The following is a 27,816-nucleotide window of genomic DNA, read 5'->3' on the forward strand; positions in this document are numbered from 1 at the left end:
CCAGGGTAAACATCGGGTTACTAAGCGCAGGGCCGTGCTTAGTAACCCGATGGTTACCATTGTAAATGTAAAAAAACCCAAAAACAGTACATACTCACCTTCTGCTGTCTGTCACACGTCCCTCGCCGTCTGCTTCCCGCACTGACTGTGAGCGGCCCTGCGCTTAGTAACCTGATATTTACCCTGGTTACCATTGTAAAACATCGCTGGCATCGTTGCTTTTGCTGTCAAACACAACGATACACGCCGATCTGACGACCAAATAAAGTTCTGAACTTTCAGCACCGACCAGCGATATCACAGCAGGATCCAGATCGCTGCTGCGTGTCAAACACAACGATATCGCTATCCAGGACGCTGCAACGTCACGGATCGCTATCGTTATCGTTGCAAAGTCGCTTAGTGTTAAGGTACCTTAAGGGCCCCCAAGTGGTTTGGATAATCCTTCCGTGTGTCTACAAATAATGATTGTAATGTAGTCTATCAAACCACAACTTTTGAAAGACTCTTTCCCCTTTATGCTCAGAAGTACCTCTTTAGTGCCTTTACAAAGTGACCTTAGATGTGCTTTCCAATTTAAATATTTAGGGGTCCAGGTTTCCCCATTTTCAAAGCAACTTTGGCAGCTGAAACTAGAGCTTTTAAGAACTGAAACTGTGGAAGAGAAGACCACACCTTAAATTTCACTTATCTTGTTGGGTAGGATAAGCATATTTTAACATTATTTTAGCTTCTCGAGTCAATTTCTCACTCCCAAATCTTCAATGTAGATTTCAAGTAGCCTGGCTCTCCAGTTAAAAATGGGTCTCACTAAATCTGAAGTGTTGCTCAGAATATATAGAGTATGTATATATGTATGTGTATGTATTTATATATTTTTATTTTTTTAAGAATCCTATTTAACTCATATTTGAGTTTTTGCCACCATCTGCTAATAAACCTTTTTAGGGCGTCATCCCAGTGGTAGGAACACCAGACTAAAAGTATCCGTAAATCGTTAGTTCACCTGAGAACAAACGACTTTGTAATACATCTCTTCAGAGAAATCAAATTTCTTAATCTGCCAGGACTGATCATTCATTCTCAATTTACATGGAATATCTGTTTCATGAAGGCAGATTTTTATTTTACTGAGATAAAAGATGGTAATTGCAACTCTATGAAATTCTATGGAGGGGCAAGACCTAGAGGCCAAGCTTCTCCTTCTCCCCTCAGAATCTTACCAGTAGTAACTCTCATCTAGCTATCTCAGTAATGGCAAAAGTCTGTTTTACCTGTAAATTGAGTTTTGTGAAAAGTAAAGGTGGAGAAAACTGGTTTCTCTAAAAATATCTTACAATGTTGCTTAAGTGTACTATTCATTTTGTAAAGTAAAAAGGTAAATGGTTAATCTTTCAGGAATGATTGGAAGAGGTAGTGGAAACCTTTAGCCACCTTGTAGTCAGTGCAAAGTCAATGAGAATCCTGATGTGCTGTGCACATGATCAGTATTTTTCCTTTCAGGACTTGGTACTGCTTTTAAATCTGCAGCATGTCAATTCTTTGACTCAATTGAAGTCAATGGGTGAAAAATGTGGCAAAAACTCAGTCTTGTTTTTGCTTGTGCTTTTATGGACTTCCTATACCGGGTGTTTCCCACACTGTCACACAAACACCAGCAGCTGTGATCAGTGGTAAAATCGTTGCCGCCGTCAGAGCACTGCGGGGTCACGCTGTCAGATGTCGGCGTGAGCCTGCAGCTGTGACCCACAGTAAAAAGCTTACCGCTGGTCATGGGCATCGGCTGAGGAGAGACTACTACTTCAATCAGCCTATGTTTGCTGTCACTGATAACAGCTCACCTGCATCCAAACCGCTACTTTCTACAATACAAGCAAAGTGGTTTGGATTTACAGAAATCTCATGCCCACTGTGCTTCTATTTGACGCTGTGTAAACTCACCCGCAGCGTTGGTCTATGAGCCGCAGCATGTAAATTTCTGTTGCTGAGGTGCTCGTTTCCACAACAGAAATTTCCACAATAAAATCCGCATGGGTCAATGAACAATGTGTTTTGGATGCAGCGAAAATACGCTGCTATCTCCTGATCGTGAGCACATAGACTTGCTGTTTGGTTACAGCCCATGTAGATTCATTCTGTGAACGCTCCTGGTGACTGTGGGACATCGCTTTAACCCTTGGATTACAATCAGGCCTAGGGTGAGTATATAGGGATAATTTAAATGATTAAAAGAATGTCTGTTTTATTTCAAATAAAGTTTTATGCTGTGTTTTTAACTCTTTACTTACAGGTTTAGTAATGAAGGTGTCTGGATGACACCTCTTCATTACCAAACCTAGACCTTGGTGTCATTGACAGCCCAGACTCTTCCCCATGTCATGGTGCAGTTGCATCAGGGTAATGGGATTAGGGGTTGGTGTCAGCAGCTGAGTCAGAATTGGCGCTTCAAAAATGAAGTGCCATTCCTGGGTCAGCTGAGGACTGGTATTTTTAGCCTGGGACGGGCAAATAAGCATGAAAAAGCGGGTTAAGCAAGGAAATTGCATCACAAACATTTTTTTTTTTTTTTTTGTCAAAAAGTTTTTTGCACCAAAAAGCTTTCATTACTGTACAAAAATGCAGCAAAAAACACATATAAAACATGCATATTTTCCATTGCGTTTTTGCGGTCAACAATTTCCTAGAGATGCAGAAACTTTACAGAAATTTCTGCAATCAAATACTCCACGTGTGCACATAGCCGAAGGGTGATTGGAACAGAGTAATTCTTGAGTAACAGTGTGTTGTTGATGCCAGCCTTGCTATTGTACAATTTCACCACCTTTTTATATCTATCAAATCTCTAATAAGAACAATGTTTGCAGTAACAAGTCTGTCGCTAGAACGATCCCCTTCATCTTTCAGCCCTTAGTGGGGGTCTCTGGTTCTTCCTACTAGGCCACAAGTCCTTTTGTCAATCAATACTCTCTGGGCTTCCCACACTCTGGTACCCCTACCCTGTCTGTTGCACCACCCCAAAACTGTTCCTTCTACCGTACTTCAATGTTGGAAGTAACGGCCCGGCTCACTACTGCCTCTTATCACTGCAGCGGGCGTCCACTGCCGGATTGGAGTCTGCCCTTGATGGTTGTCTGGCGGTCAAGGACAGACGAGGGCTGGTCCTCTGGTCTTGACAGGTGTAGTCTGGTTCACGGATTTTGACCGGAGTAGGGCTAGGCCTCTGGTCTAGTCTGGCTCACAGGTCTTAACCGTCATCTGTGTCCAGTTTACTTGTGCTTGACTCCCCCTGGGCCCTTACTAATGACTCGGCCGTGGCGTCTCTGGTTCCAATGAGTGAGACCGGCAGGACGTGTGCAAACTGCTTCCCACCTTGTCACATTCTTTTTATATTGGAGAGCTGTGTCTCAGAAGTCACCTGACTCAGTGCTCTCGTTGGACTCGTCCTCAATGTAACACTTCTTCTTCTGGTTCTTCTTGAGCAGTAGATAAGTCTCTTCATATAGTGCACACCACTGAAGAACCTAATCTTCCATTAAACACTTGGGGTATGTGCATACGATCTGTAGACGCTGCGCACTTGTGCAGCGTCTTAACTCCCAGCGGCCAGATGTTACAGCATATTGGATGGGATTTAAATCCCATGCCCACTATGCATCCAGATGCCTGCAGATTACACGCGGAGATGGACATGCGGATCATCTCTCCAGGCCACAGCGTGTCAACGTCTCTTGCGGAGACTTAAGTTGTCGCAAGAGAAATTTCACCAAAGAATATATTGGATGCGGCGAATCCACACAGTTCAGTGAACACACATGCAAATTCACCTGTGTTAAATAAACTGCAGCTGTTAGGACACAACAAACATGCTTCGTCCAAAGCACTGCCACTTACGGATCGTGTGCACCCAGTCTCGCACATTCTGCATACTACTCTCCAGTTAGAATTAAAAGAATTGGGGTTTCTACTTCCGATGAGCGGTTTGTGTGGTCATGTTCCATTTTGGTAGAAGCCTTATGCATAATCTTTTTGATTTTTCTAAGAATTCTCTCCTCTAAGATCTGCCCGTTGGGTATTGTAGCAATTGTTCAGGAAATTTACAAGCAACAGTTTTTTTCGGTTGTTTTGGAAGTTGAATCTAACATTGCCACTTTGCACTGGATCACTCAGGTCAAGAAATGCACAGGTGGACAAAGTTGTTGGTACCCTTCTGTTAAAGAAGAACCCAAAATGGTCACGTAAATAATTTTAAACTGACAAGACATTTTCAATTTAAATTTACTAAATTTCAACTAACGAATATTAGATCAACAGAATTATGGGTCTGGTATGAGTAAAAATAGGAGAGAAGAAACATATAACCCAGATCATTACTACATACCACATCAAAATACTCAGATGGTTACGATTGATGAAATAGCTGGTGAGAATAGCCAATTGTTATCCCCCAGTGAGAGATTCTCCATTCACCTCACTTCAGATATGGATAATCTCACTATGAATGAAGGGAGTATCAACAGAGGGGCCATAGAAATGAGCATTAATAATAACAACACGAATAATCATAGTATCGCACCGGACATCTCCACCCCTTTATCTACGATTGAAGTACAGAATAGATTTGTAATACTTGATGATATTCATAATTCTCCCGAGAACTCACGTGAAGAGTGCAATCCACAACCGTTACGGACAAACTGGGTTCCACCCTGTACAGTAGTACCAAAGAGATCACAAATACAATTAAACACCAAGCTAAAAACCAAACAGTCATCTAACTCCTTTTTTTCAGACAGGTCAAAAAAAAAAAAAAAAAACACGAAAAAGGGGCTGTAGGGGCGGGAAATCAACAAAAAAAGAGGAAATTATGCCAACACCAGGATGACATCCCGACTCAAGTAGAACAGAAGATCTTCAATTTAAGTGATCATGTATTGAATAAAAATTGGTCTACTGAATAAGGGTCTCAAATTTGCACCAAGTACAAAGTTTGATGAGTTCCAAGCATTCATAGGGATCAAACAATTCATGAGGAAACTAGCAATCAAAAAATATTATATAAAGAAATTAATCAAGGAAAATGATGGCTCCTTAGATACATTTGATCTGTGTAACCACACCACCTTAAGAAAAAAATCTAATTTCAATCCCATCCAAGAGTACTCGGAAGCTTTTGATGCGTTTCAGAATAATGTCATACGCGACATCAGGAGCATCTCGGATAAAAAATGCTACAAATTTAAATATAATTTATCTAATCAAGAACGCAATGCCATTCAACAAATTCAAAATAATAAAAATCTTACTATCAGACCGGCCGATATAGGCGGTGGGATAGTGATTTTAAACACTGACTACAATAAAGAATCTTTACGTTTGTTGGGTGACGCATGTACTTACAAAAAGCTCGAAGCAGACCCAACAAGTCAATTTTTGGGTGAAATGCAACATCTGATCAAAACTGGTTTTCAAAAGGGGTTTCTGAACAAAAATGAGTTCGATTTTATTAATATTACCCACCCAAGAACCCCATATTTTTATTATTTACCGAAAGTGCATAAAGACCCCACTAATCCACCTGGCAGACCCATAATTTCTGCCATAGGGGGTCTTACATCTAATCTCTCCAGATTTGTAGACTGCTACCTGCAGAAACTGTCCTGAACTTCCGTCCTATTAAATATTTTACAAAATATATTATGGAAGGAACATTATATAATAGGGAACTTAGACATCATTTCCCTATACACTGTAATCGAACACAAAGGGTGCGAATCAGCACAACATTTTATGTCTAATAACAGTAAAACACCAGAGGATCAAACCACCTTCATTTTAGACTGTATAGATTTTATACTAACACATAATTATTTTAAATTTGGGACGAACTACTACTCCCAGAAGTGGGGTACTGCCATGGGTACCAGGTTCGCCCCCAGTTATGCCAATTTGTATGTTGGTAAATGGGAAGAAGAAACTATTTTCCATGGAGGCACACTGCGGGCGGGCCTGGTCCTATGGCAGAGATTTATAGACGATATTATATTTATATGGTCAGAGGGTCCCTTTTTTATTAAACAATTTTATCCAGGAATTAAATAAAAATGAGTATTTTTTAAAATTTACGGCTACGACCAGTAATAAAGAAATTAACTTTTTAGACTTAAAATTTTTTGTAGAGAATAACACAATCCAGACCCAGATATACCACAAACCTACTGACTCTAACAATTATCGCCAATTGCCACCTCCCAAGTTGGTTACTGAATATCTCGAAGAGCCAATTTATAAGAGCACACAGGAATTGCTCAAGGCCAGAGGACTATGATATAGAGGCAAATATGTTAGTGGAGAGATTTGAAACTAAAGGATATGACAAGCAATTCCTAATGGAAACTAAAGAGCAGGTTGAAACCACGTGCGGAATTGTTGACTCAGAAGGGCAAGGATAAAAACACTAATAAAAAATGGGAAATCGGAGAAATTCCAATCATAACACAATATAACTCCAGCAACAAACTTTTAAGCAGGATTGTCAGTAAACACTGGAACATTCTGAGGGAGGATAAAATAATTGGGGAGTCACTATCCATACGTCCAAGATTTGTCTATAAAAAAGCTAATAACTTGGGCAATATAATAGCCCCAACTAGTGGCAGATCTTGGGAGATGTCTAACTCTGTTTTATCCCAACATCTTAATGTTTTTTTTCCTTGTAAGAAATGTGCGCCATGCAAGAAATTGAACACTAAAAAACAGACTTCAATCTCCAAATCAGCGGTTATGAACATTAAAGATTTTATTACATGTTCCACCAAAGGCATAATATATGGCCTAACTTGTCCATGTGGAAAATTTATATATTGGCCGTACTATACGCCCTATGCATGTTGGAATTGGAGAACACTTACGGAACATCAGCAATAAGTTCATGGGACACCCTTTATCCATGCATTTTGCAATACACCACAGTGGCTCACTGAAGAACATCAAGGTCACTGGACTTAAAATAGTCAAACAAGATGGACGTGGTGGCAATTTTATTCATCAAGTGTCCCGGGCGGAAACCAAATGTATTTTTGAAATGAATACTCTGTCACCACATGGTCTGAATAGTGAAGTAGAACTGTTTGCTTTTAACTAATGAGGCACTAGTAAGAGATCTGGCACCTTATAAAAGGCACACATAACGCACACCACACCATCCCTGAAGAAGGAATCAGAGATTCCGAAACGCGTAGGATAAGTGTGGTTTGGTGTGCGCCCTGTAGCCGGTAACGTGATCTGTCACGTGTCAGTGACGTCACGCAAGGTCCTGCAGCCAGGCTGCGCCTTGCCGGCTCTATCTTAGGACGGAGCCTCTTCTGTCAGTGCACGGCAGATTTTTCTTTTCTCTCTGGGAGGTACGCCTGTCACCGGCTGGGATGGCTCCACCTAGACTATAGTTCTTTTGTTGCTTAGCATTTTACTGCTTATTGCCCTCCGGCATCTGACTGAATCAGGACACAGTAATTGAATGGACGCCATCTGAAGGACCTTTCCAGGACACTCGGGAGACTATTCACACACAGTCTACAAGATTGAGGTATTATATCCTTGCACCTTTGTCACTATCTGTGAAAGTTTAATAAGGTGGTATGCTCATATCCATGTTTTTATTAGGATTTTAGTGCGAATATTTTTACATATTTTTATATTGTTTGTTTTAGCGGATGAATTGAGTGGTTTTCATCCTTATATTTGCTGCTATTTATTTTCAGGTACTTGTGCAGCGCTTTCTGGATAATTGTTTTATTTCCTAATATTACACGTAGATAGGATCTTGGAGATGGGAAGATCACTTTAGTGTTTCAGTATTTGTGGGGTGTATTTTTTACGTTTTAATTTTGACTGCACATATCTTAAACTAAACACAAAAACACACAAAAAAAACAGTTTTTAAAGTTTATTGTGGCTTAGTTTTATAAACTATAGTTTAATATTTTGTTGCAGTTAAACTTGGCAAAAAAATACAATGCTTGTAATAACTTAAAGGGAACCTGTAATATCCCCAAACTCTAATAATCTGTAGATATTGGATTATATGCAGATTAAGTGTGGGGGGTCATGACTTTCCAAAACAAAATTTGGATAACTAATTTTAATTTGTGAAATTTCTACATTTTTTTTTTTAAAGGTGGCTCTTCAGACTTGAAGCTGTGGACAATGCTAAGGGATGGTGCTGTGCAGCTGCGTGTGGAAGAATCTGGTGTGGCCAGTCTGCCCCCAATAACAGTTCACCAGTTGTTTGAAGAAACAGTTCAAAATTATGGGGATTATGTTGCCCTTGCATCCAAGGAGGGAGAACACTGGACTAAACTCACATATAAGCAATATTATGAGCAGTGCAGACTAGCTGCTAAAGGCTTCATTAAGGTAAGTAGCAAAATGTTTAAACCTCCCCCTCCCCACTTTGGTGGTCTCTGTGTATGTTTATAATGTGGGGTTGAAGTGGTGGACTTACGAGCTGAGGCTGCTCAATTGGCAGCAGGTGACTGCATGCATTACAGGTGCTTCAACTGCTATCGATGGTAGCACCAGTTGTGGGTGTTTATTCCCTAGATGTTTTTTTTTTTTTTTTTATCTTCCTGTTCACCCCCTACATAGCTCTCCTGTAGTGATATGTGATAAAAAGGTGTTTTGGTTTTTTGTTTTTGCATTTGGTATCTCACAACAGAGAGGGGGGGGGGGAATAAGCAAAATTGGACACCCAAAGAAATGGGCTTTTTCTACTGCTTTTTATTATTCAGATCTTCAAAAGTTAGCTTGATTAACCCCTTAATCCCATATGACGTACTATCCCGTCAAGGTGACCTGGGACTTAATTCCCAGTGACGGGATAGTATGTCATATGCGATCGGCCGCGCTCACGGGGGGAGCACGGCCGGGTGTCAGCTGACTATCGCAGCTGACATCTGGCACTATGTGCCAGGAGCGGTCACGGACTGCCCCCGGCACATTAACCCCCGGCACACTACGATCAAACATGATCGCAGTGTACCGGCGGTACAGGGAAGCATCGCGCAGGGAGGGGGCTGCCTGCGGGCTTCCCTGAGACGATCGGTACAAGGTGATGTACTCACCTTGTACCGAGCGTCTCCTCCCTGCAGTCCCCGGATCCATAATGGCTGCATCCGGGTCCTGCAGGGAGTACTTCCGGGTGCAGACCAGGCTCTGGTAAGCCTGCACTACTGTATGTCAGATCTGACAGAGTGCTGTGCAAACTGTCAGATCGGCGCTCTGTGATGTCCACCCCCCCCCCCCCCGGGACAAAGTAAGAAAGTGAAAAAAAAAATTTACACGTGTAAAAAAAAAAAAAAAAAAGATTCCTAAATAAAGAAAAAAATATATATATATTCCCATAAATACATTTCTTTATAAAAATAAAATAAAAAAATAAAAGTACACATATTTAGTATCGCCGTGTCCGTAACGACCCAACGTATAAAACTGTCCCACTAGTTAACCCCTTCAGTGAACACCGTAAGAAAGAGCCAAAAAACGCTTTATCATACCGCCAAACAAAGTGGAATAACACGCGATCAAAAAAACGGATATAAATAACCCTGGTACCGCTGAAAACGTCATCTTGTCCCGCAAAAAACGAGCCGCCATACAGCATCATAAGCAAAAAAATAAAAAAGTTATAGTCCTCAGAATAGAGCGATGCCAAAATAATTATTTTTTCTATAAAATAGCTTTTATCGTATAAAAGAGCCAAAACATAAAAAAATGATATAAATGAGGTATCGCTGTAATCGTACTGACCCGAAGAATAAAACTGCTACCGGTATATCAATTTTACCAAACGTGGAACGTTATAAACTTCTCCCCCAAAAGAAATTCATGAATAGCTGGTTTTTGGTCATTCTGCCTCACAAAAATCGGAATAAAGTGATCAAAAACTGTCACGTGTCCGAAAATGTTAGCAATAAAAACGTCAACTCGTCCCGCAAAAAACAAGACCTCACATGACTCTGTGGACCAAAATATGGAAAAATTATAGGTCTCAAAATGTGGAGACGCAACAACTTTTTTGCTATAAAAAGCGTCTTTTAGTGTGTGACAGCTGCCAATCATAAAAATCCAATATAAAAAACGCTATAAAAGTAAATAAAACCCCCCTTTATCACCCCCTTAGTTGGGGAAAAATAATAAAATTAAAAAAATGTATAGTTCCGCTAGGGTTGGGGCTAAAGTTAGGGTTGGGGCTAAAGTTAGGGTTGGGGCTAAAGTTAGGGTTGGGGTTGCGGCTACGGTTGGGATTAGAATTAGGGGTGTGTCAGGGTTAGGGGTGTGGTTAGGGTTACCGTTGGGATTAGGGTTAGGGGTGTGTTTGGATTAGGGTTTCCGGTAGAATTGGGGAGTTTCCACTGTTCAGGCACATCAGGGGCTCTCCAAACGCGACATGGCGTCCGATCTCAATTCCAGCCAATTCTGCTTTGAAAAAGTAGAATAGTGCTCCTTCCCTTCCGAGCTCTCCCGTGCGCCCAAACAGGTTTACCCCAACATATGGGGTATCAGCGTACTCGGGACAAATTGGACAACAACTTTTGAGGTCCAAGTTCTCTTGTTATCCTTGGTAAAATAATAATTTGGGGGGCTAAAAATCATTTTTGTGGGGAAAAAAAAAGATTTTTTATTTTCACGGCTCTGCACTGTAAACTGTAGTGAAACACTTGGGGGTTCAAAGGTCTCAACACATCTAGATAAGTTCCTTGGGAGGTCTAGTTTCCAATATGGGGTCACTTGTGGGGGGTTTCTACTGTTTGGGTACATCAGGGGCTCTGCAAATGCAACGTGATGCCAATCCATCTAAGTCTGCTTTCCAAATGTCGCTCCTTCCCTTCCGAGCTCTGCCATGCGCCCAAACAGTGGTTCCCCCCCACATATGGGGTATCAGCGTACTCAGGACAAATTGGACAACAACTTTTTGGGTCCAATTTATCCTGTTACCCTTGTGAAAATACAAAACTGGGGGCTAAAAAATCATTTTTGTGGGAAAAAAAAATTTTTTTCACGGCTCTGCGTTATAAACTGTAGTGAAACACTTGGGGGTTCAAAGCTCTCAAAACACATCTAGATAAGTTCCTTAGGGGGTCTACTTTCCAAAATGGTGTCACTTGTGGGGGGTTTTAATGTTTAGGCACATCAGGGGCTCTCCAAACGCAACATGGCGTCCCATCATAATTCCAGTCAATTTTGCATTGAAAAGTAAAATGGCGCTCCTTCCCTTCCGAGCTCTGCCATGCGCCCAAACAGTGGTTTACCCCCACATATGGGGTATCGGCGTACTCAGGACAAATTGCACAACAACTTTTGGGGTCCATTTTCTCCTGTTACCCTTGGTAAAATAAAACAAATTGGAGCTGAAGTAAATTTTTTGTGAAATAAAGTTAAATGTTCTTTTTTTTTTTTTTTAAAACATTACAAAAATTCCTGTGAAACACCTGAAGGGTTAATAAACTTCTTGAATGTGGTTTTGAGCACCTTGAGGGGTGCAGTTTTTAGAATGGTGTCACACTTGGGTATTTTCTATCATATAGACCCCTCAAAATGACTTCAAATGAGATGTAGTCCCTAAAAAAAATAAATAAAAAATAAAAAAAATGGTGTTGTAAAAATGAGAAATTTCTGGTCAACTTTGAACCCTTATAACTCCCTAACAAAAAACAAAATTTTGGTTCCAACATTGTGCTGATGTAAAGTAGATATGTGGGAAATGTTATTTATTAAGTATTTTGCGTGACATATCTCCGTATTTTGCGTGACATATCTCTGTGATTTAAGGGCATAAATATTCAAAGTTGGAAAATTGCGAAATTTTCAACATTTTCGCCAAATTTCAGTTTTTTTCACAAACGCAAGTTATATCGAATAAATTTTACCACTATCATGAAGTACAATATGTCACGAGAAAACAATGTCAGAATCGCCAAGATCCGTTGAAGCGTTCCAGAGTTATAACCTCATAAAGGGACAGTGGTCAGAATTGTAAAAATTGGCCCGGTCATTAACGTGCAAACCACCCTCGGGGCTTAAGGGGTTAAAAACTTCAACTCATACTTCAATACTTAACTGAGCTCCAGCATATCAACAGATGTCTCAAAATATGGCAGTGTTGTTGTGTTTTTTTTGTGTGTAAAATGCCAGAAACCTATATCAATTCAGTATCACCATGACTTTAATTATCCACTGCAAGCTAAAAAACAAAACCCAAGAAGTAATTCTATAATTGCTTGGGTTTCTTTCTTACAAAAGTGCACGTAACGTCACTCCACTCTTCTACCCTTCAAAAAATATATACTTTGTGTAGACTAATGGTCAAATATACAGCTTTCAATTTATGAAAAGTCACCCATGAATACCATTTTGCGCTGTATATTTTTATTTATATGTCAAACAAAACTATTGTACTTGATGAATACCCTGAAGGGATACAGATTTCAAGACGAGCACACTTTTTAAGGTTTTTCATTGTACTGGTAGCTTAGAGGCTCTGCAAAATTGATACTGCCCCAAAAACGCAATACCCACTATCCAAAAGGCAAATATTAGTCTTCCAGTGAGTCCTGCATTGTGCCCAGACCGCAGTCCACATCCACAAATTTTCAGTATTTCAGAACTTTTGCATTCGCAAAAAATGGCAAAATGTACTATATGATAAAAGCCACTTAAGTTGAGAAGTCTCAGCTGACAGCCTCAGTAAACACACTTTTTCAATCTTTGTCCCGTTTTTCAAAGCTGATATGTCACTCTGATAATGTGTCCACAAGGCCAAGTCTGTGTCCTTAAATCCTTAGTGTTAACTTGTTCAGAGCTTTTTATTTTATTTTCTGTTTTTATAGTTGGGTTTGGAGCGATACCATGGAGTTGGCATTCTGGGATTCAATTCTGCGGAGTGGTTCATAGCTGATATAGGAGCTATACTTGCTGGGTAAGTTCAGATATTTTAAACTGGTATTTCACAGCCCAATATGTAGTATATAGTTCTTCTGATTTAGCTATGTTGCTTACCCCATGTGCAGGGCATTGCAGTAGCTTAGGTAACCATGGTTACAACCACTCAGTGATTGCAGTCATAGATGTCCAACTCACTATCAACTAAGCTATTGCAATGCCCTGCACATGGGGCAAGACATAAAAATGTAGTATAGTTCTTTTGATATGTGTAATCTCAGCAAATACTTCCAATTAGCATACTACATATTGGGATAAAATCTTGGAGATTGGAATACCCCTTTTTAATTGTGAAATGGTGTTTTTTTTTTTAATTTACAGCGAAAAAAAGTGATAAATGTGTCAGGTGAACATATGCTGATGTAGAAGGTAGCACTTTGGACGCAGCGTATATTCGCTGTGTCCGAAGCGCTGCTATTTCCAGATCATAGGCACCCGGCCTTACATTTATTAATGTCAGAAGTTAGGACCCGAGTTGTGCCACTAAGTAGGGTCCTTTTAGCCTGTTATGAGATGCCACAAGACTCTGCAGCCCTCTCCACTATCAAAGTGAGATCTAGCTTGTTATAACAATATCTCACACTTTGAACTGAATGAGCGTAGCTGCATCAGTAAAGGTATGTGCACACTAGTATTTGCAGCAGAAACTTCTGAACCAAAAAGTCTCTTGACAGGAAAAACTGTCAAATACCCTTCCTTTTGACCCTTTTATTATTTGCATGTATTTTTGATGTTTGTTTGGTTTTTTTTCCACCATTTGAATGTGTGTAAAACAATGAAATCTTCAACATGTCGATTCTTTCAGCGGTTTTTGTACTGTTTCAAATCGGAAAGGAAGCAATAAACAGCATGTGCTTGAGATTTCAGAACACAATTCATTTTGCTGGTTCTGTAAACTGCAGATTTTCTGCTGTAAATACTTAACCCCTTCACGACGTGCCATATATGTATGACAAGGACTGCCACTAGGAATTTCGGGGCCCCATACTGGCAAAATTTTTGGGGGTCCCCCTTGAGACTCCGCCCAGGCTCCACCCCGCGAACCATCCACAGTCCCACTGCCCTCGCTTGGAAAAACTCCACTTATGCACCACATCTTCACCAATCACACATTTACGGTTCCCATCACCACATACATAACCAGCAGCTTTTGTTTTGGCCAAAAGATTTTTTTAATCCATCACCAAGACAAGGTATACTCTTCTGGCCGGACTCTACTCTACTGTAACGTACAAAACATTTGTTAAAATATCCAATACAATTTTAGGTATATTTTTAATTATTCAATTTTTAAAATGACCAATAATATCACAAACAAGGAACAAATACCACTACACCATGATCAGACACCATATTACTACCACATAGTGACCTATAATACCACATACAGAAACAAATACCACCACACCATGTCCAGACCTCATATTACCACCACAGTGACCGAATAGTATCATTCAAGGGACAAATACCACCGCACCACGTCCACACCACATATTACCACCACATGATGACCAGTAATACCACATACAAGGAACAAATACCACCACACCATGACCAGACACCATATTACCACCATATAGTGTTCAAATAATACCACTTACAAGTAAAAATCGACACCCCATGACCAGACCACATATTACCACCACAGTGACCGAAAAATGGCAAACACAGGGAACAAATACCACCACATCAGGACCAGATCACATATTACCACAACATAGTGACCAAATACTACAATACTGATCATTAATAAAAAAACAATACTAATATAAAAATAAGTGCCATTATACACAGATCTGTACATCGTATAGTGTACGAGTAATAGAGATCACCAGTTACATTGTACACATGAGCTCTGTATAATGTCAGTGTGCAGATAATACAGTGATCACCAGTGACATTATACACAGGAGCTCTGTTTATAGATATGCAGTGTATAGTGTCAGTGTACAGGTAACACTGACTCACCGGTGACATCTCTAGTTGAAGTTCTTTATCTTTGCTTTTCATCTTCATCCAGCACACACCGCCATCAATTCTTCCAGCCAGGACTCGTCTCTGTAGAAAATAAGTTATCTAGAGCACATGCTCCAATTTTTCACCAACCTCCACACTACACCAGATGTAGAAAATAAGCGACTCTCGCCTTGCACAGTAACAGGATATTTCCTCCCCAACACTGAAACCACTATCCTCAAAATATCTTTTAATTGGCCCCTACAGTAATATCCCACTTGTCCTCCCCATAGTATAATGCAGCAACCCCATAGTATAATGCAGCAGACCAATAGGGATATAATGCACCCCATAATATAATGCAGCATCCCCATAGGGATATAATGCACCCCATAGTATAATATAGCATCCCCATAGGGATATAATAAACCCAATAGTATAATGCAGCATCGCCATAGGGATATAATGCACCCCATAGTATAATGCAGCATCCCCATAGGGATATAATGCATCCCCTTTTTCTCCCCCCATCCATAATAGTATAGTATGCTCCATACCGCGGCTTTACATAAAAAAGAAAAAGATTTTTGCCTACATGGCCGAGCTGCTGCTGTGTGTCCTCGGACCTCCTCTCCGATTCGGCTGAAGCACACAGCGTCGTTCCGACGTATGACAGTGACATCATACGCCTGCAACGTGCGCGTTGACGTCTGCTTCCGGCCTGTGATTGGCTGGCGTCTGTTAACTGTTACCGTGCGGGAGGAATCTCCTGCACGGTAACAGATTTTAACTGATCGTGCGTCGGAGGACGCGCGGTCAGTTACCGCTTGGGCCCGGTGATTAGAACAGAGGGGGCCAACTCCTCATCGGGCCCCATATGCCATTAAGGGCAGTAATGCCCTGATGTCGGCCTTGTGTATGACGCAAGTCTGAAGGGGGTGATGGCTGTGCGTTACAGCCAGGACCTCTCTAAGGCTATGTTCCCACTATGAGCTTTTGGTGAGGTGCTGACGCCGCAGAATGTCTGCACCTATTTAAATTGTTACTTGCATTTTTAACGTCTTTTTGTCTTTTTGGTTCGTCATGCTTTAAATAAAGCTGCTTTGCTTTTTCCTGGTATTTAGCTTTAACAACTTTATTGCCATATCCGGGTGTGGATAACATATTTTGTATGCGTTTCCACAGTGGAAATGCACTTAAAATGCTTGTGTGCTTTTTACCTGCAAAGTTTCCGCATCTAATGCAAGTCTATGGGGAAATTCCGCACAGAAAACTTGGTGCACCCCCAAGGGAAATTGACAAGCTGCAGATTTGAAATTATGGGAATAAAGCCTTAACTTTTAATTTGACAGTAGCAATTAACGTGTGTCGGCATGGATGCAAGTAATTCCATGCGCCCTTGATGTGATTGCGGGTCTCCATGGGTTACTATGACAGCCGTGGGTCTACTGTAGAGCCCCATGCTTACGAAGCTCTTTTGAAACCCTACCTGTGGCCAGGCTTGAAAGGAGACATTGATTTTTACTATATGCGGTGATGCTGTAGCGTTACTGTATATAGCGCAAGCGTTCAGATTATCACAGCTTCAAGACTGTTGAGAACAGTGAAAAGTAGAAGAAATAAAAAAAATAAAAAAAAATGGAAGAAAGCATAAGTTCAAATCACTCCTTTTCTGCATTAAAAATAAAAATTTAAAAATGAAACCCATTTGGTATCGCCAAGTTCAGAAAAATCTGAGCTATCAAAATTTTAAAAATGATTGACCTGATCTGTAAACATCAACAAAAATCAAGTGCCAAAATAACATTGTATCTGTTGCTGCAATTCCACGAAAAATGTTGCAACAAGTGATCAAAACATACCTGTCCCAAAATTATATAAATAAAAAAATTTGTCTCGCCACACAAAAAATAAGCAGTCACACAGCTCAATCGAAGGAAAAATAAAAATGTTACGGGTTTTGGAAAATAGCTACACAACCCCAAATATATATTTTTTTATTCTATCCACTAAAGTGAAAAATGGACATGTTTTGGTATTACCGTAATCACAATGGGATTCTCCTCATCACTACGAAGTCCTTTATACCACCATTAAAAACCATGTCAATTGGGTTTTGTTTTTTTTTCTTTTCCAGTTTCTCCCCACTGAATTTTTTTATCCATTTTCCAGTACACTGTGTGGTAGAATGAATGATGTGGTGTCATTCAAAAGTGCACCTAGTTGCTCAAAAACCAAGCCTTTTTATGTCTGGACAAAAAAGATTTAACTTTGGGAAGAAGGAAAAACAAAGGCTCAAATGGAAATTGGCCCTGTCATGAAAGTGTTAAAGCACCACGCCAGCATGTTTTTTTTTTTTTTTTACTCATAATGTTGCACTTGAGTGGTTCTACTAATGTAATACCCCTGCACATAAACTTACTCTTGCCATCCGCCATCTTCTGCTTTTATCCACGCCGCTCTGGTCTGTCTCCAGCAGTTTGTGACCTCCCGAATCTCTCAAGTGTTTGCTGGGCGATCCGGAGGTCACTTTTCAATGCAGTTCTATGAAAGCCTCGAACTGGGTCTGACTTGCATTAAGCTGCTACCGCTGACTTTCGATGAGTCAGAAGTTGCTGTCACATGATGGCAGCGTCGGACCGGAGAGGTGCTAGGAAAGCTCAATACACCGGGTGAGTATACTATTGGGTGCATGATCTTACATTGGTAGCACCAGTGCAGCCCTGCAATAAAAAAAAATCTGCTTAGCTAATGATGTGGCAGCTCTAGTTTCGTTGAAAGTATGAGTTTTTGTGAAACTTATAACTTTAGGCTATGTGCACATGTTCAGGAAAGTTAGCAGAATTTTCCTGAGCAAATCCGGACTACATTCACAGGAAATCTGCTCTTTTTTTTTTACAGATTTTTCCTGAGGTTCCCAATGCAATAATATAGCAAAAAATCCGCCAACTTAATGAACATGCTGCTTTTTTTTTCGCGGTGCGTTTTTTTTCACGGGAAAAAACGCAACATGTGCGCAAAAATTGCGTAATGCATTAAAATTGATGGGATGCTTAATGTAAGCATTTTTTAAGCATTTTTGCTGAGGAAAACCTTGAAAAAACGCGAAAAATTCGGAACATGTGTACATAGCCTGAGTGACATTTCAAGTATCCTGTGAAGTCTAGCGGGTCCAAAAGGTCTATTTGGCCGATAAGAGAAGACAAATGCTACTACAGACCTCTGAAAATTGTGGGCTCAATGTAAGATTTTTTTGTCTCTGGCAGGAATTAAACTTTAATTTATATGTACAAATTGCGCAAATTTTCTGTCTGCAGATTTGCTGTTTTCCAATGCCATTATAGTGGATGCGATTTCAAAAACGTATCCACGTGCTGCAGTAAAGGCCACCTAGTAAATTCACATTCAGCGAATGTCAAATCCTCTGATACGTTAACTAACACTATCAGCTTGGCGTTGTCGTTTGCTCAGTGTATCTCTGCATAAGCTGATGTGTCCAGACTGGTATAACTAGTGCTTTTGGTACTGATCAATTTATTGCATCTTTCGGTTCTAGAGGATTTGCTGTGGGCATCTACACTACAAATTCTGCAGAGGCTTGTCATTATGTGGCAGAAAACTGTGAGGCTAACATACTGGTAGTAGAAAATCATAAGCAACTGCAAAAAATATTACAGGTAAGTTGTGACTGGATTCTCCAGTTGCTGCTATATGTAGAGAATCTTTAGCTTTCTGAATATTGATGTGCTTTACATTCAGATAACTTGGACAGCGGCATCAGCTGGTAAGAGTTTGTTTGGATTCCATTAGACGTTTTAAGCTAGTTTTTTTTAACTCTGTATACCGCTGTAGCAATAGAAATACTGTATTCCTCATCCAAGGAACCCAGCTAACCTTACAATTTTAGTATTAAAAATGTAATAGTGCCCCTTCTGCAATTTGCCATGTAACAAAAGAGATGCGTCTTACAAGTTCTTGTGACTTTCAGGTTCAGGACCAGTTGCCACATTTGAAAGCCATTATCCAGTACAAAGATGAGCTAAAGGAGAAGAGAGCAAACCTTTACACGGTATGTATGCAAACCTTACTTGTGGCGCGGGGACAGTGCCCATACCTTAATCTAAATGTAACTTATTGTTCAAATGTGTGCACACTAGCAGTTTGGGAAGTCGAGATTTATACTGCAAAATATTCCATGGCTGCTTTAGCCACAGCTAAGGAAAATGGGTAAACCAATCATTGATTCATCACAACAGTGTTATGAATTTATTACTATTCAAATTTGTGTTTACTACTTGTACATTTATCTTCCACATTTTGTAAGTGACCTTTGGTCGTCTTCTCTGATTATTCAGTCTTTCCCATGAAAGACTTAAGTTGTTTAAGGACCATACTGACTTGATCATCGGCACAAGAGCAGACTGTTGATCCATTCAGCATAAAATGATCCTTCAGTTTATCAAAATGTGCGTGGTCTAATTGGCCAGTATTATCATGCTGCTGGCAGCTAATAGTAGCAGGCCATGTCCCCCGATGTATAAAGATAAATAAACCCGGCACTCAACTTGGATGCAATTCCAGCGTTTATTGCGTAGTACCAAAACGTTTCGGTCAAATGTGACCTTCTTCAGTTATGTACTTAGTAGCAATTAGGTACTGCTTGGTGGGACGTACTCAAAAGAGCAAGTTGGAATCACTGTTCATTAGATGCCCGAAGTGCAAAGGGCTAGGAGCTTGTGTGATCCGGAGCTTGATGCGGTGTCCGCCGCTTGTCTGGCTGCATGCCCGGAACATGCAGCCAGACAAGCGGCGGACACCGCGTCAAGCTCCGGATCACACAAGCTCCTAGCCCTTTGCACTTCGGGCATCTAATGAACAGTGATTCCAACTTGCTCTTTTGAGTACGTCCCACCAAGCAGTACCTAATTGCTACTAAGTACATAACTGAAGAAGGTCACATTTGACCGAAACGTTTTGGTACTACGCAATAAACGCTGGAATTGCATCCAAGTTGAGTGCCGGGTTTATTTATCTTTACCGTATTAGGGTGTGGGAACCTACCCGTGCACCTTGTGCTAGTGCTCACGGTTTTTCTTCAATGTCCCCCGATGTATGACGTGACGTCCCAGAAGGGAGGTGGAGCAGCTCCAGCGTCACACTGATTTGCGGTTACTGTGATGGGAAACAATATTAATGTTATCTTTACAGTTTATCTCCCCGGCGTAACCGTTTAAAAGCCCAGCCTTGGGAATGGGGAGTATTCTCCTAACCTCTTCCAACCAATGCAGAGGTGGGTTCTATGGCTATATCTTTAAAAGATATCTTTGAAAAATAAAAAATCCTTTCCTGCAACACCGTCAATCTTTATATTTTAAAATAAAGTGAGAGGTTTGTGGGTAGTGTGTGTAATTTTTTTTTTGAGTATTCTTCTTTCCCATTTCTTTATATGGAAGGGCAATTGCCAAGGTGCTTAAAGGGGTATTCTCATTTCCAAGACCCCTATCCCAATATGTAGTAGGTGTAGTAATAATAATTAGCAAATTCCTCCAGTTAGAAATGTAGTACAGTTTTTCTGATTCACCATTTCTTTTCTCATGTCCAGGCATTGCAGGACTTTTTGGGTTTCCATGGTTACGACCACCGATATGTCAGCTTAGCTAGCTAGTTGCTAATGATTGTAACCATGGATAGCTAAGGTCCAGCAATGCCTGGACATGAGGAAAGAGAAATAGCGAATCATAAAAACTATACTACATTTCTAATTGGAGGTATTTGTTATTATTGTTAATAATGATGATCCCTTTAAATGACACTTTTTTTATTTTTCTCTGCAGTGGGCGGAATTCATGGAGCTGGGAAAAAGTGTCCCAGATGTTCAACTGGACCAAATAATTTCTTCCCAGAAGCCTAACCAGTGCTGCACACTGATTTACACATCAGGAACCACAGGGCAGCCGAAAGGAGTAATGTTGAGCCATGACAATGTAAGCCTGCTTGTTGAAATTATGGTAAAGGGAATCTGTCACCAGGTTTTAGCCACATAATCTGAGAGACTTATAATGTAGAGATGGAGACCTTAATTCCAGCAAAGTCACTTGCTAGGCTGCTTGATGTACTTTTGATAATCGCCACAACCATGATTTTCCTCACTAGATGACTAGTAAATCTACTGCAATGTAGTCCTCCATATTCCTGAGCTCTGTATATCCCTGTCCCACCACTGATTGGCAGTTTTCTGTGTTCACTCTGCATAATCACAAAGCTACTAAGTGGTGTGGGCAGGGTCATATAGAGCTCTGCATTGGAGAACTGCTAGACCTGCGACAGAGTGATGTATCTCTTACTGCAAGCTGCAGTTATGATAAAATTACTTATCTCATTGAGGTCTTTGTCCCTACATCATGCTGCTCTGGGGTAGCAAAACCTTAGTGGCAGATTGCCTGTAAGTGCATTAGGGCCGGCTCCAGGTTTTTGTGGACCTCAGGGGGGGGGGAGAGAGAATCCGCGGCCCCTTCAACATACCGCGATTCATGATGCATAGATATGGCAGAACAATATAGGTATAGTGCAATGCCAAAGATTTCACTGACTTCTTACATTATATGAGTGATATCTATTGTAAATTCTACAATAGCCAAGAAACCAGTGAATTCTCACCGCACACAGTGTGTGCTCTGGGGGGATTAAAAAGTCTGCAGTCAATTTATGTAGTCCTCCATACAGCATTGTGCATCAGCAGTTGCCTGGGTTGTGCTGGGTGGTGACGCCGACCCTGAAGTGGAACTGCGACTTGTCAACATAGTTAGACTCCCGCTGTGGCATCCGTATGCCTTAATAAATATATAGACAGATTGTCATGTATAGACCCAACCTTAATTATTCTGTTTCAAATTAATTGGCAATTCTTTTATTCCAGATCACTTGGACAGCCACAGCAGCTGGAAGGACAGTTAGTCTCAAAGAGGCTACTGACCAACAAGAGGTAGTGGTCAGTTATTTGCCACTTAGCCACATAGCAGCGCAGATGATAGACATCTGGTTGACTATGAAGTATGGCGGAGCCACTTATTTTGCTCAGCCGGATGCTTTGAAGGTAACTCTTCCTGTACTCTTTACTGAACCATCTAGAGTTCACCTTATTAGAGAAGGAAAAGAACTATGGACCATCTTTTAATTTTGAAACCTTTTTTTTTTCTTCTCGTTTTCTCAGGGATCATTGGGAAACACCTTAAAAGAAGTCAGACCAACTGCATTTATGGGTGTTCCAAGGGTGTGGGAAAAAATGCAGGAGAAAATGAAGGCCGTTGGAGCTAAATCTTCAACAATCAAACGCAAGGTGGCTACTTGGGCAAAAGGTGTAGGCTTAGAAACAAATATGAAGAGAATGAATGGGTAAGACATTTATTAATAATAATAATAATAATAATATTTATTATTATTATTATTATTATTATTATTATTATATTTTTTTAAATATTAATTATTCTGGTACATTCTCTGGATAGTAAAAGAATCATCCCTAGGTATGGGAAATCGACTAATCTAACTTTTTCCTAATTGTCTTTAAAACTTGGTATGCTTGTAACCTAGAGACTGTCTTGGAATACATTGGCAATAATAAACAATAATTCAACAGGGATTGATAACGAATTTGTAATTGCTTCTTCAGAGCCTCCCCCCAGCCAATGAAGTATCATGTGGCTAAAAAATTGGTATTTAAGAAAGTATGCAAAGCTCTTGGCTTGGACCGCTGTACAAAATGTTATACTGGAGCTGCTCCCATTACAAAAGACACTCTGGAATTTTTCCTCAGCCTCAATATTCCTGTGTATGAACTCTATGGAATGAGCGAAAGCTCTGGCCCACACACCGTTTCTCTGCCAGATGCCTTCAGAATTACCAGGTATGTGTAATTTTTGAGGCCGTAGATCCTCTGGTAATTAATACTTTGACTACATGATGTTGCCTTGTGAAGATGGATTTCTAATACTTAAAGGGAAGGTGCCACCAGTTTTCTTGTAGTTTGTTTTTTTGTGAAATTAAGCTTAAAATAGTAAATAAAATGTATTAATGCAATGTTTGCACTGTTTGCAAACATTTCTATATGAAAAATATTATATATTTTCTTATAAATATATATATTGACCACTAGGGGGAGCATTTTCCGTTTTAGACCTCAAGCAGCTATAGTAAGACTTACCAGCTTTACTGTTAGCTGGAAAATCTGGGCAGTAACTGCTGACATCACCATTTCCCTCCCCTTTTGGGTGGTCTAGTATCCCTGGGGCAGAATGAAGAGCAGCATCACAGGGCAGAGCCATTTTGTGTGTGACTGCCCTGTGATCTGCTATCACCAGCAGTTTATAGTTTATGTGGTGTGTATGGAGCAGCATTGTCTGTGCAGAGCTGTCTGTGACTCATCCCTCAGTAAGATAAGAAGGAGCTCCAGGTCTGCAGTGAATGGCCAGGCATTGTGGAGGGAGGGGAGAGATACATTGTATGGCTGAGACAGGTGTCACCTCTCTCTGCAGGCTGGGAATGCAGCTTAATGGAGTGAATGGAGCTCCTGTGATAGAGAGTAAGTGGAGCTGGGCAGAGAGCACTGGGCTATAATAAAATGGCTGCTAGTCACACCTACAGCAGTGAGTTGTGCAGCCCACAGAGGCGTGCCCAGCTCACTGCTAACGCCTCTCCAATGTTAAAGATAGGGTCCTCGCCGGTCTATTATCTCCTATGTCCATGGGGTGCTGTAAAATGACACTGCTAGTGCCCTGCTACTGCTGCAAAACCAAGATGTCAGCCCCCAGTTCCTTCTTTAAACACATATAACACACGAAATCTGTTTCACATGCATTTAAAACTTGGTTATAGCAGCATGTTATGCTACATTACAGTGATTTATTAATGATCTACAAACGCGGTACCTTACCTTTAAAATAGTTTCAAGACACGACTTTATGTAAAACTTGTGTTGGCCGCTTTTTTACTTAAATGTATGAGTTTAAGGCTGAAACTCTTCTGCAATAAGGTTTAATTAAAAAAAAAAAATTTGCATTTTTGCTTTTACTGTACCTGTACATTCATCTTTGTGGTCTGTGGTCATAAGTCAGCTGATAGTAAGACTATCATAGTGGGCTGACTGACAGATTCACAGTTAACTAATTTCCCTGTAATCTAAAGTGCAAGAAGCTATAGAAGGTAAACAACTGTAAAATGTTTAATGAAACACAATCGCAAAAAAATTAGCTGCAAATATATTCACTTGAATAAGAAATAAAATGGTCGCAAAACACTTTTTAAATGAGATTATCCTAAAATGAGTAGTAAAAATTAGTTTGTTTGTTGTGTTTTTTTCTTTTTATAGTTGTGGAAAAGTAATATCTGGTTGCAAAACAAATATCTACCAGCCAGATGGTGATGGAAGTGGAGAAATATTATTCTGGGGCCGACATGTCTTTATGGGTTACCTAAATATGGAAGACAAAACAAAGGAATCCATAGATGAGGAGGGCTGGCTGCATTCTGGAGACATTGGAAAACATGATGACAATGGATTTTTGTACATTACCGGTAGAATTAAAGGTGATTTTTCTGCTTGGTCTTGTGGACATAATTATTTGTTCTCCAAGGGAAAATATTTAAAAAAAAAAAAAAAATCTATTGTGTAAACCATTTTCTGTACACATAGGGTGCAGATTGTATAACTCGCACTAACCCCTTAACTACCAATATGCCTTTATTTACTGTGCCGAGGAGTAAATAAATGGTGCGCTCCTAACCACTGTACACTATAGCTGACACCCTGTCGCATTGGCGACTATCAGTTTTGATTGTGACTGACATTTAAGTGGGTGAGGCCCCACTTTTTAAACCTGTCGGCATCTAGTGATTTTTGGGTCCAATAGTTGGCATGGCAGTCTGAGGCCAAGTAATGGCTTCACTTGCAGTGGACTGTTGTCCGATTAGACTTGGCCATAGCATGGCCGAAGTGTCAGTGTATATTTGACTTGTCCCATGCACTGCAGTACAGAAATTCTGCAGTGTATGAGACAGTGTACAATATTAAAGTCTGAAAGTGTAGTTTTGTTTTGATTTTTTTTAACCTTTATTCCAAAGGACATTGTGGAAAATTTCTGCCACTAAAAATGTTATGAGTAGATCACGTCCTCCTGGAAGATCTGGGATTTGAAAATCACTACGTATTGTGAATCGCAGATCTTCCATTTAGCCTGGGTTTGTGTGTTTCATATTAAATGGATTTTTGTTTCCTTTGGTGCTAAAGAAATTAACGACCCTTTCTATATGCTGGTTATAAACTTGCAGCTAAATCTCACAGCTGTTCCTGACCTGGTCATTTCCTCTCCTTTTAATATCTGGCCAGACCTTCGACTCAGCACAGCTACTCCTAGGAGCTAGGAGTAGGAGATGTTGCTGCTGGAGAGATTGTTGCATGCGGTTGTTGGGTGCTTTTCTTATTATCCTATTCCCATTTGGTTTGTACATTCTTAACCTTCCCTATATACCCTACCTTTTTGAGTGTTTTGTATGTTCCTTGCTTTTTGTTACCCAGTTTCTTGTGTTTTATACATTAGCCTTTCTGTCTGAGGCCCAGTGTGGGAGGGGCCAGTTTAGGTACCTTTTGGGAGCAGGGATAGTTGGGGTCCCAGCCATAGGGACAGTGCATTGCCCTTGTCCCCATTTAAGTCCAGTCACAGGATAACAAATTTGTATTGAGATATAATAGTACAAAGTTAGAATATATCTAACTTAGTGGTTTTAGTAGCTAAAGTCTTCCACTATCTTTATTTCCTGCTTTGTGGGTTAATATATGTACGGTATATATTTTTCCATTAAAAAAAAATCTTTTACTGCTAGCATAAGGTACAATGTGTCAAGAAAAAACAGTCACTGGGATATGTTGAAGCATTTGAGTTTTTATCACATAATGGAGTCCATATTTTAAATCTGATAAGCCAGTTTTGGCTTTAGTGACATGTCACGAAGTTGTTAAAGAATGTACATGCTGAGATTGTCTGTGTTCTATTTCAGAGCTCATTATTACAGCAGGTGGTGAAAATATCCCTCCTGTGCCCATTGAGGATGCCATTAAAGAACGCATACCAATAATTAGTAATGTCATGGTAGTTGGCGACAAGAGAAAATTTCTTTCCATGCTACTAACCTTGAAGGTAACTTTAAAGAAATAAGATCCACATGGGAAAAGTGTGTATAGATAGACTGCTCAAACAAATATAGGGAACACTAAAATCCCACATCCTAGATATCACTGAATGAAATATTCCAGTTGTAAATCTTTATTCATTACATAGTGGAATGTGTGGAGAACAATAAAACCTAAAAATGATCAACGTAAATCACAACTAATATCCCACGGAGGTCTGGAGTTGGAATGATGCTCAAAATCAAAGTGGAAAATGAAGATACAGGCTGATCCAACTTCAGTGGAAATGCCTCAAGACAAGGAAATGATGCTCAGTAGTGCATGTGTTGCCTCCATGTGCCTGTATTTTTATACTGTAATGTCTTTTGTCTGTACAAGTCCCCTCTAAAATGTAAAGTGCTGCGGAATGTGTTGACCCAGTGGAGTAACTACCACGGTCGCAGCGGTCGCCACTGCGACCGCGTCAGGGGCCCGGCAGGTCCGAGGCACCCAACACAATGTTGCAGTGCAGGAGATTCCTCCCGCACGGCAACAGTCCGAGGCGTATCTAGGGGGAGGGGGCAGCCGGGGTATGTGAGAGATAGGAAGCAGCTCCAATCAGCACGGTGAGACAGCTTCTCCTGCTCTTCAGCCCCGGGACAGAAGGTGAGAACGGGGGAGGTGCGGGACAGAACAGAGCTGCTGTAAGCAGGCAGGAGAAGCTGAGGAGCTGCGCCACGGTTATATCAGCCTCCCCAGTACCAGAGAGGAGAGTGTGAGATGTGTATATGAGCTGGTGTCGTGTGTGTGTCTGATATCTGTAGTGTGTGATCTGTAGTATGTGTGTGTGATATCTGTGTTGTGTATCTGTAGTGTGTATGTGTGTTAGGGGTGTAACTACCACGGTTGCAGCCGCTGCAACCGGCTCTGGCAGGTCAGGGACCCGACAGGTCAGAGGTACACAACTTCCCCGTCGCAGCCGCCGCAGTGAACTATACCGGCGTCTATGATGACGGTACAGTTCAAAGCAATGATGGAGGAGAGAGCATCAGCTGTCGCTCCCTCTCCCATCATTCCCCTCTGCCTCTGACACTGCGGGTGCGTGATGACATCACTTCATCGCACACCCGCTGTGTGCGGGGCCCAGGCAGTGCAGCATCTGCACAGGTGATGGTGGCCGCCATATTGGCAAAGCCTGTGGCGGCTGCTAGGACAGGGAACAGGCGGCTCCGGAGCTGGTGGGGGGCACGTGGACAGAGCCGCCCAGGAGGGGCATGCCGCAGTGGCTCAGCCATGGGGAGGATCCGGGGATGAACATGGAGGTGTACGGGACCGTCGGAAGTGAGGTGTGTCTGCTGCCCGTGTGTCGCCGTCCCTGGCCCCCTGTGACACCAGCCCCGTTTCCTCCCTCCTCTCCCGTGCCCCATGTCCTAGTAGGTCCCCAGATTCAGGTCATTGTGTTCCTCCGGGCCCCCCGTACATGCCTTGTTCCTCCTCCCCTGGTCCCCCAATGCTCCCCATCTCCCATGCCGAGTCCTCCTGCACCCCCCATGCATTCCCTGCCCCTTGTCCCCGTGTGACTCGTCTGCCCTGCTCTCAAGTCTCCCCTGTCCCCTTTCTCACCGTGTGTTCCCCATCTACCCTGTCCTTGTAATCCCTGCGCCCCCTTCTTCCCTCCTCCCAAGTCTCCCCCCTGTCTTCCC

The 27,816-nt window shown here is 41.1% G+C and overlaps 1 protein-coding gene across 3 annotated transcripts in view; it reads left to right on the plus strand.

Moving 5' to 3' along the window:
• ACSBG2 (acyl-CoA synthetase bubblegum family member 2) overlaps window positions 1-27,816 on the plus strand; it is a 170,200-nt gene that overhangs the window by 134,069 nt on the left and 8,315 nt on the right. For all 3 annotated transcript variants that reach the window (XM_077273417.1, XM_077273426.1, XM_077273408.1), the window contains 10 exons: window positions 8,174-8,412; window positions 12,885-12,973; window positions 18,509-18,629; window positions 18,941-19,021; window positions 20,787-20,936; window positions 21,869-22,045; window positions 22,163-22,344; window positions 22,622-22,855; window positions 24,317-24,534; window positions 26,002-26,141. In XM_077273417.1, the coding sequence (XP_077129532.1) occupies window positions 8,174-8,412; window positions 12,885-12,973; window positions 18,509-18,629; window positions 18,941-19,021; window positions 20,787-20,936; window positions 21,869-22,045; window positions 22,163-22,344; window positions 22,622-22,855; window positions 24,317-24,534; window positions 26,002-26,141 (1,631 nt within the window). The remainder of the gene's footprint in view (window positions 1-8,173; window positions 8,413-12,884; window positions 12,974-18,508; window positions 18,630-18,940; window positions 19,022-20,786; window positions 20,937-21,868; window positions 22,046-22,162; window positions 22,345-22,621; window positions 22,856-24,316; window positions 24,535-26,001; window positions 26,142-27,816) is intronic.

Source organism: Ranitomeya variabilis, chromosome 1 (genome assembly GCF_051348905.1).
Source record: "Ranitomeya variabilis isolate aRanVar5 chromosome 1, aRanVar5.hap1, whole genome shotgun sequence".
NCBI classification, from domain to species: domain Eukaryota; kingdom Metazoa; phylum Chordata; class Amphibia; order Anura; family Dendrobatidae; genus Ranitomeya; species Ranitomeya variabilis.